The 9,157-nt window shown below is 50.3% G+C and overlaps 2 protein-coding genes across 2 annotated transcripts in view; one reads left to right on the forward strand and one right to left on the reverse strand.

The window, feature by feature from the left end:
- The window catches only part of PIGU (phosphatidylinositol glycan anchor biosynthesis class U), an 82,870-nt gene extending 78,202 nt beyond the window's left edge, over nucleotides 1-4,668 (forward strand). Inside the window, exon 12 of the mRNA XM_043604718.1 lies at nucleotides 4,232-4,668. Within this exon, the coding sequence (XP_043460653.1) occupies nucleotides 4,232-4,345 (114 nt within the window). The 3' untranslated portion in view covers nucleotides 4,346-4,668. The remainder of the gene's footprint in view (nucleotides 1-4,231) is intronic.
- A 221-nt stretch (nucleotides 4,669-4,889) lies between these two features.
- On the reverse strand, nucleotides 4,890-6,583 carry MAP1LC3A (microtubule associated protein 1 light chain 3 alpha). Its single transcript, XM_043604719.1, has 5 exons — nucleotides 6,319-6,583; nucleotides 5,954-6,009; nucleotides 5,772-5,878; nucleotides 5,335-5,504; nucleotides 4,890-5,050 (listed from the first exon to the last, which is right to left on the reverse strand). The coding sequence occupies exons 1-4, from the start codon at nucleotides 6,356-6,358 to the stop codon at nucleotides 5,342-5,344; spliced, it is 366 nt and encodes a 121-aa protein (XP_043460654.1). The 5' UTR covers nucleotides 6,359-6,583; the 3' UTR covers nucleotides 4,890-5,050; nucleotides 5,335-5,341.
- Between the last annotated feature and the right edge of the window lie 2,574 nt (nucleotides 6,584-9,157).

The raw sequence follows: 9,157 nt of genomic DNA on the forward strand, positions 1-9,157 counted from the left end.
GAGGATGCAGTAGGCCTTCTAGAAAGAGGTGGCAGTGGGAGGGATAAAAGGAGGCTGAGTTGGAAGTCTGAAGAAGGGGATTGGCAGGACTTGGTTGATGGCAAGAGAGAAGCTAAGGAGTCCAGCCACAGCTCTTAAGGGCCACTTTAAAGAATGGGCTTCTCAGGTGCCTGGCCAGCTCAGTCAGTACAGCATGTGACCCTAGATCTCAGGGTCATGTGTTCGAGCCCCACATTGGGCATGGAGTCTTCTTAAAATAAAAAATAAATAAAAATAAAAGAATGGGCTGTTCTTCAGGTCTCTGAAAACACACAGGGACAGAGCAAAGACTGGGGGAGCCACCATTGTGAGTAAACTAGTTTTATCACTCTACAGATGAGGAAAATGCAGCTTAGATTTGGGAAAGTGACTTACATAGGGTCACACAACCACTAACTTGTCCATGCTCTTTCCATTGCTCCTTGCCCAACTTCCCCCACCTAGACTGGGCAGAGGGGCTCTGGATCTGTAGCTGCTGTGTTGCTTGAATCCCAGGGCCTGAAATCCCTGCTCCTTAGCCCAAATGGAAAGCCCCAAGGTCAGAAGAGGGAGGTTGTCTTGGCCAGCCTGTTACTAGCTAGGGGTGTCTCAAAGAGCCAAGCCTCCAGGCCAGCCTGGTGTCCCCAAGATGCCTTCCCCATAGGCCAGGGTCAGGTCACCCAATCGGGAACACTGACCTTTGGTTCCAGACAGATCAAGCTGGCACACAGGACTCTTCCCTCCATACCACCCTCCCCTTACACTTTATCATGAAAATTTTCACAGACACAGCAAAGTTGAAAGATTTAACATTGAACGCCCATATACCTACCACCTAGACTCTACCGTTAACATTTTACTATACTTTTGTGATCACAAATTATCCATCCCTCAATCCCTTATTTTAATCATTATTACACTATATGTTAACTAATTTGGATTTAAATAAAATTTAAAAAAACCCCACAAAGTATAGATATCACTATATTGCCTGCTAAATATCTTAGCATGTATATTATTAACCAGAGCTCAATACTTACTTACATTTTTTTATATGAAATTTATATAAGGTGAAAAACACAAATCTTAACATGTACATTTTCTTTTTCTTTTTTTATAATTTTTTTATTTTTTCAATATATGAAGTTTATTGTCAAATTGGTTTCCATACAACACCCAGTGCTCATCCCAAAAGGTGCCCTCCTCAATACCCATAACATGTACATTTTCTGAAGCTGCCTTTCATTCAGCAAAAATTTTAAATTTATTTATTTTGAGAGAGAACATGCACACACAAGCGTGAGTGGGGAAAGGAAAGAGAGAGAGGGAGAGAGAAAATCCTAAGCAGGTTCCATGCTGTCAGCTCAGAGCCCAATGTGGGGCTCAGTCCCATGAACTGTGAGATCATGACCTGAGCTGAAATCAAGAGTTGGACACTTAACTGATTCAGCCACCCAGGTACCCCAGCAGCAAAATATTTTTGAGATTCATTTATATAGCTGCAGATAATAACACATTGCTTTTTTAAAATAAACTTTTAAATTCCAGAATAACTTTAGATATAGAAAGTTCCCATATGCTCCACACCCATGATCTAAGCCAGGGAACTACATTACATTTAAGTGTCCTGTCTCCCCCATGTCCTCTGCCTGCTTTCTCAGTCTTTCCTAATTTCTCATGACCTGGACAGTCTTGAGGAGCACTGGCCAAGTATCTTATAGAGTGTCCCCATTTTGGACTTCTTACGCTTTTCTTTTTGTAAGTTGGGGGTTTGGATTTTTGGAATGCTCAGTCGGTACATGCTAGCCACCTGATTTCATGATGATGTTACCCTTCATTTGTTCAAGACAGTGTTTGCGGGGCTTCTTCAGGATAGAATTACTATTTTCTCTTTCCCTGCTCTGTTCTTTGGAAGTAAGTTACCTCTCCTAGCCCACCCTTGGGGGCAGAGGGTGGGGAGTAGGAAGAACTAAGCTCCACCTCCTGGGTGAGGTATGTTATTTGGAATTCTTCTGTAACGATTCCAAAAGCAATTCTCTCTCATTTATTTATTCAGTCATGTATGAGCTGGTTGCTTTTAATTTATTTCTTTAATCAATATAATACATATACATAATTTACAATGTTAAGGATTATAAGGAAAAAGAATGGTTCCCTAAGGGCTTAGTTGTTTTGTTACTTGTAAATAACATACATACTGTGGTTTTTTCCCCCATTTTATATTAAATTGAACTATATGAACTTTCCAATATGCAACCATTTTTGATCTGCAAAATGGCCATTTCATATGGTTCAACCTAATACCTTGTATTTTGACTTTCTAATCCTCGTGCTGCTGATTTTGTGTGACACTGGAGTTGGTTCATTTGTTTTATTGTGAATTGTGACTTTGCATATGATCCTCATCACATCTGGCTCCCAGCTTAGCCACAGCTCCAGACCAGACACCTTGGGCCTAGGTGAGAAAGGGGCTGCAGGATGTGAGGTCAGCCTTTGCTGTGGTAACTGCCCGGCACGGGCAGCTGTGGGGCAAAGCCTTGGGGGCTCCCTGGACTGTCAGCTCCACGGATACCCTCAGCTGCTAGTTCTCTGCCTTGCGGCAGACTGGGCCCCAGGTATATCACCTTGCTGCAGGGTCACGGCCACTAGGCCAGCTCTCATGTGTAGTCTCAGGCCAACTATTGAACCTTTTGTGCCTCAGTTTCCTCTGGTGTAGGTCCTCAGCTTTTCCTTCAGGCCCCTCTGTGTTCTCCTTCCTGCCCACAGTATGAAGCTGTCCAGGACAGGGGTCTCCGGAGGTCAGAGGCCAAGATCCCAGGCTCAGCTCAACCTCTGACCTGCTCTAAGACCCTAGCCGGGTGTTCCCCCTCCACTCCTCCACTGGGCTTCCATCTTCCCATCTATGCCAACAAGGTGGTTGATACTAATGGTCTAAGAGGCCTCTAAGTGGCTGAGAAATGGGGCTGTGAGCCCCTCTCCCCACATCCTGCCATGCAGCAGGGCTCTGCCCCAGGCACTGGGAGTCTTGGGATGAATAGGATTGTAAAACAGGACAAGTCCTTATTCCTCTCTGGGCTTCTGTGAGGGGGATAGTACTGAGCTTCTGGGGCCCTTTGGATTCTGTGGCCTATCCAGGAAAGGCCGACTGAGCTGGTCACGGATACCATGGTGGCAGAACGCCTCGGGGACCCTGCCCAGTCCAGGGGAGGAGGCACAATCATCAGTCACACAGATGAAAGAAAAACTGCAATTTGGATGAGTTTGTGTTACCAAGTAGAGGTTAATGGGGCCAAGACCCAATCTGGGAGTGTGGGAGGGCTTCTCTAAGGAAGTGACCTTTCCTGAGACCTGAAGGGTAAGCAGATGTTGGCTGGATGAAAGGGAAGAGAACATTGCAGGCAGAGGAAACAGCAGAGATCCTGCAGCAAAAGGAAAGAAGCCAGTGTGGCTGGAGCTGAGTGAGGTGGAGCAGGCGAGAGGGTGAGGCATGCACATGGGGCAGGGACCAGGTACAAGGCCTCAGAGCCCCAAAAGAGTCTGATCTTCATCCTAGGAGCCCTAGGAAGCCTTTGGAGGACTTTTAGCTGGGAAGTAATAGGCCTAGATTTATTTTGAGAAGCAACCTCTGGCTGCGAGAGAGAATGGACTGGTGGGGTCAGGGGTGCGGGAGGCCTGAGACCAAGGAGCCCAGAGCAGAGATTGATGTTGTTTCGATGACAGTGGCTTTGTCCAGGGTGTTAGCTGTAAGAACAGGTAGAAATGGGTGGATCTGAGTTTGGGAGATAAAACTGCCAGGACTTAGTGGCCTTGTGTCCAGAAGTATCAGGTTATTCTGTGGCCTAAGAACCTGAAGGGAAGATGGGGGCATGGGTTCACCATGGGAGCAGCAGCTTTGACCGGGGGCTCAGCTGTACCATGGAGGAGCCTGTGGGCACCCAAGAGGTGAGGTTGGAAGGGCTACTGGCTGCAGAGGTACATTCTGGAGTGCAGAGGCCAGGGCCTGGGAAGGTGGCGTGAACCCCACAGGGGTGGAGAGGGGCAATACAGGGGCACAGGGGTGGAGAGGGGCAATGCAAGACCTTGTGGGGTCAGTTGTAGGCCCTGAGGTAGAAGTCCCTGGGCAGGGTCACCCCAACACCCGCCTACCCTCTCAGAGACCCAAGGTTCAGGGGTAGGTTCTTCAGAGCTTCTCATACCTTCTCTCTCCCCCCAGATCCTGCTCATCTCCGATTACTTCTATGCCTTCCTGCGGCGGGAGTACTACCTCACACACGGTCTCTACTTGACTGCCAAGGATGGCACGGAGGCCATGCTTGTGCTCAAGTAGGCCTGGCTGGGCACAGGGCTGCATGGACTTCAGGGGGTGGAAGGGCCAGAAGCTGGGCCAAGCCCCCTAGCCAGAGTTGCCAGCAGAGGAGGCCTCTGGCAGATGAGGTTCGAGTCCAGGGTTACAAATCTCTGGCACCAGAGAGGAGCCATGGCTGGCAGCAAGGCCAATGGGGAATAGCCAGGAGCTCCTCCACTTGGACCTCCCACTTTGTGGTTCTGCACACCGGGGAGCCCCCTCCGAGGCTCGAAAGGGGAAGAAGCAGGTGAGCAGGGTTTGTTAGGTTGTGACTACTTAATAAATGGTTTTTTGTTACAAAGAAATCGATCCTGGGCCCACACTGCACTCCTGGAAGGGGTGGGCTTGGCCCCTAACACCACCGTGGTATACTACACACTGGTGTGGGTTTCTAGAATGAGCCCCAAGTCCACAACACGCAAGTTTGTGCCCTAGCCAGCTGAGACTGGTGTAGGGCAGCCTACTCCCACCCCACCCCCCAGCAGCTCCCACCCCCCCCCATTCCCCAAGCAGCTGGAGGCAAAGGGCCAGGCGGGCCTGAGCAATCTTTATTCTGCAGAGGGACAATGACCACAGATCCGTACACCTTGTCAAGACCAGGTGAGCCAGGGGCCAGTCTTTCAGGGGTGGGCAGGTCCAGGCAGGGGGGCAGCGCCTCAGGTGAGGGAGGGGCAGATGGGCAGGGGCCTAAAAAAAGAAAAAGACAAACCACACGGAGCAGGGGTGCTGGGAGCTCTTCCCTATCCTCCCGCATCCCAGCCAGCACCCAGAGGGGTAACCCTAACAATGACTGGCCCAGGACCCACCCACAGGCAGAGTAGGTGTGGTTGGTGTGCCCTGGCTAGGAGGCGGCATCCCTGCCCAGCCCACCCAGAGCAGAGACCGTTAAGTTCAGGAGCCAGGAGCTCCCTGGGTAGAGCCTGACAGGCGCCCCCCCCCCCCATTCCCAGGCCAACCCCTCCCCCCCCTACTGCTGCTTCAGAAGCCGAAGGTTTCCTGGGAGGCGTAGACCATGTAGAGGAAGCCATCGTCATCCTTCTCCTGCTCGTAGATGTCGGCGATGGGCGTAGACACGCTCACCATGCTGTGCTGGTTCACCAGCAGGAAGAAGGCCTGCGTGGGGTTCAGCTGCAGGCGGCGCCTGGGGTGGCAGAAGGACATGTCAATTGTGAGGGGCCAGGCTCCTGGGTGGGTGGTGCCCTGACCACACCCCCCCCCCGCCCCATCCCCAGTGATTCTGAGACCACCCCCATCCCAGCCCTTTCTGGAGGCACTCACCTCTGACCTGACACAGACCCCAGCCCTGACCTTTCCCAACCTACCTAGGACTGGGATCCAAAGCCCGGGCCCAAGTCCCACCCTCCCCCAGAAGGCCCCAAGCCCCTTCTGACTGCTGCTGCCCACGCACCGGATGATCTTGACCAACTCGCTCATGTTGACATGGTCTGGCACCAGGAACTTGGTCTTGTCTAGGACTGGCAGCTGCTTCTCACCCTTGTAGCGCTCGATGATCACCTAGGGGTGGGGCAGGGGATGCGTGAGATGGGCGGGGCCTGGAGCCACAGGGTGGGAGGGGGCGGTGGGACTCACCGGGATCTTGCTGGGGTGCTGGTCGCGGATCTGCTGCACCTCCTTACAGCGGTCGGCTGCGGACAGGAGACAGGCAGTAAGGCCAAGAGGTCCCGCTTGCCCCGCCCGTCGCCGGCCCCGCCCCCCGGGCTCCCGCCCCCGGGGCCGTCAGGCCCCAGGGCCTGGCACCGGCTGGACTGGGAGGCGAGGCCCCGGCCCAGGCCAGAACCTGCCTCCCGGCCCCGGGGGGGGGGGGGGGGGGTCCAGCCTGAGTCTGACGTCACGGGGCTGACGTCGCCTGCGGCAGTCAGGGTCAGTCGTGGTCCCCACTTCCCCCCCACCCCGCGTCCCCGCTCCGCACCCACAGACTGCCCGCCGGGCCTCACCGAAGGTCCGCCGCTGCTTGAAAGGCCGGTCTGAGGGCATCGCGCGGGCCCGGCGGGGCGCGCAGGCCGGGGCTCCGGGACGCGCGGCTTGGGGGCTCTGGCTGAGATTCGGGGGCTCCGCGCCTCGCGCTCAAGGGCTCCGGTTCTCGAGCTGAGCCTGGCGGCGGTGGCTCGGGGAGGTAACTCGCCCGGGTGACGTCAGGTCACAACATTCCTTAAAGGGGAGGCCGGCGCACTGCTCCCATTGGGCCGACGCAAAACCCGCCCGCCTGGGCCTGTGACGTCATGGCGCAGAGAGCTGGACTCCAAGCCAGCACCGCGGAGGGGTGGGGCGGGGCTCCCAGGTCGCGTCACAGTCCTGTGACGTCATGAGCTGCCGGCCCATCTCCCCGAGGCCGGGGCTGAGAGACTGACTGGCAAGCCTGCCGGGAGTTGAGAGAGCTGACTCGCAGCTCTGACAGCGGGAGAGCGCGCGGGCCAGTCTGGGGCTCAGCATTTTCCGTTCCCCCTGCTGCTAAGTCATCCCACAGCACACTGGGAGGCCGTTCCCTTCAAGCGATGGTGTGAGGCGCTGGAGGTGACGATGGCAGTAAACCCAAAAACCTCGCCTCCATGGAGCTCATGGTTAGAGAAAGAAAGCTAGGGTCGGGGGGATTACAACTTGAAAACAAGATGCTAAAAAGGAACACACAGGTTTTCAAAGGAATTTCTAGAATTGAAAAAGCTATTTGAAATTCAAGTCTGAAAGGATCAGGCAAGAAAGTAGATGGGACACAGCAGAAGATAAGTCACGCAACTAGAGGATTGAAAGGAAGCAACCAGAGAAACAAGGTGATAGACCTTCTAAAAGGGGAAGTGATAGGAATAGGGAAGCGAGAAGACCCGCAGGTCCAATCAGAATTCCAAAAGGAGAGAAAAGAAGTGGGAGAGGCAGTTCTTGAAGAGCTTCCAGACTTGATTAAAGACCAGGATCCTTACATAAAATCCAGAGCAGGATAAATAAAAGTAGCATCGTGGCACTTTGTAATGAGTTTGCAGAACTCTAAAGAGAAGAAGAAAAATGGTGAGCAACTAAGCTGGTAAACATGTAGGTAAATAAACAGTGGAACATGAACAGTGATGATTAATCTGGGGAGTTACAAAAGGAGCACAGGACACAACCGGAAGACTGGAGAGAGTAATCCGTTCAAGTGTTCTAAGAGGCTTGATATATTTGAGGGGGGCAGGATAAAGATACTGATAATTTACAAAGCTTTGTGAATTCAGGAAGTGTGTATTTCAGACACTTACAAGGGAATCACTAAAAGAATAGCAAGTGTAACTGCCAATAGAGAAAAGGAGGAAAAAAAGTAAAAAGAATGGTATATAAATGATGCAAAACCAGAGTAAATGTAAAACATGAGTAACAATGTTTTACATTCACTTATTAAAAACATGATCAGGGGCGCCTGGGTGGCTCAGTCGGTTGAGCGTCCGACTTCAGCTCAGGTCATGATCTCTCATACTCCCTGAGTTCGAGCCCCACCTTGGGCTCTGTGCTGACAGCTCAGAGCCTGGAGTCCGCTTCAGATTCTGTGTCTTCCCCTCTCTCTGCCTGTCTCCTGGCTCATGCTCTGTCTCTGTCTCAAAAATAAATAACATTGGGGCGCCTGGGTGGCAGGCTCAGTTGGTTAAGTGTCCAGCTTCAGCTCAGGTCATGATCTCACAGTCTGTGAGTTTGAGCCCTGCGTCAGGCTCTGTGCTGACGGCTCAGAGCCTGGAGCCTGCTTTGGATTCTGTGTCTCCCTCTCTCTCTGCCCCTCCCCTGCTCATGCTCTGTCTCTGTCTCAAAAATAAATAAAAACATTTAAAAAATAAATAACATTAAAAAAATTAAAAATAAATAAACCATGATCAGACTGGCCAAGAAAAATAAATGCAGCTCTATATGCTGTTTACAAGAGGACATTTAAAACTTAAGGGCACCAAAAGTAAAATGATGGGAAAAGGTATACTAGAGAAAAGCTAACCCGAAGGTATAGCTATAGCAAAATCAGACAGAAAAGGCCTTAAGGTAAAAAACATTATTAGAGATCCAGAGGATGACCAATAAATGATGAAAAGTACAACTTGTAGGAAGACAACAATTCTTATAAAACATACAAGTTAGAGGTCTAAAAGGCTGGATGTATAAAACAAAAGTGATAGGATACAAGGAGAAATTGCCAGATCTTCCATCATAGTGAGAGATTTAAGACTTCTTTCAGTAACTGATAGACCCAACAGCCAAAAAAAGATACAGAAAGATATTAATAATCCTGATCAATGAACCCTGATGGAACCCTGAACCCAGTATTGCTACTTTCAAGCACACAAGAAACATTTACCAAAAAATGACATAAAAAAATGGCCCCAACTTGAATCTCAACAGGTATCGAATAGTTTCATAAAGACCATATTCTGTGACCACAGACCAGACCCAAATAAATTCTAAATGTTTGGACACATAAACATCTAAAAAACATTTTACTCAAAGATGAAATCCTATTGAAATGAAAACTATTTAGATCAAAAAAATGAGAATACACTTAAAAACTCAGGGTTGGGGGAATACAACTAAAGTAGCCTGTAGAAGATTTATAGCCTTATTAATTATAGTAGGTAAGAACTACAGAAAATCTACAAGCAGAGTATTAAAGAATTATAAAAAAGTAACAGTGTCAACCCAAAGAAAGTGGAAAGAAGAGCAGAAATTGATGAAATAGAAAACAAAAATACTAAGACCACAAAGCAAAGCTGGATCTTTGAAAAGACACACAGAATAAACATTAATGTGCCAAATAGAACTGCTATCATTTCT

Source organism: Prionailurus bengalensis, chromosome A3 (genome assembly GCF_016509475.1).
Source record: "Prionailurus bengalensis isolate Pbe53 chromosome A3, Fcat_Pben_1.1_paternal_pri, whole genome shotgun sequence".
Taxonomy (NCBI): domain Eukaryota; kingdom Metazoa; phylum Chordata; class Mammalia; order Carnivora; family Felidae; genus Prionailurus; species Prionailurus bengalensis.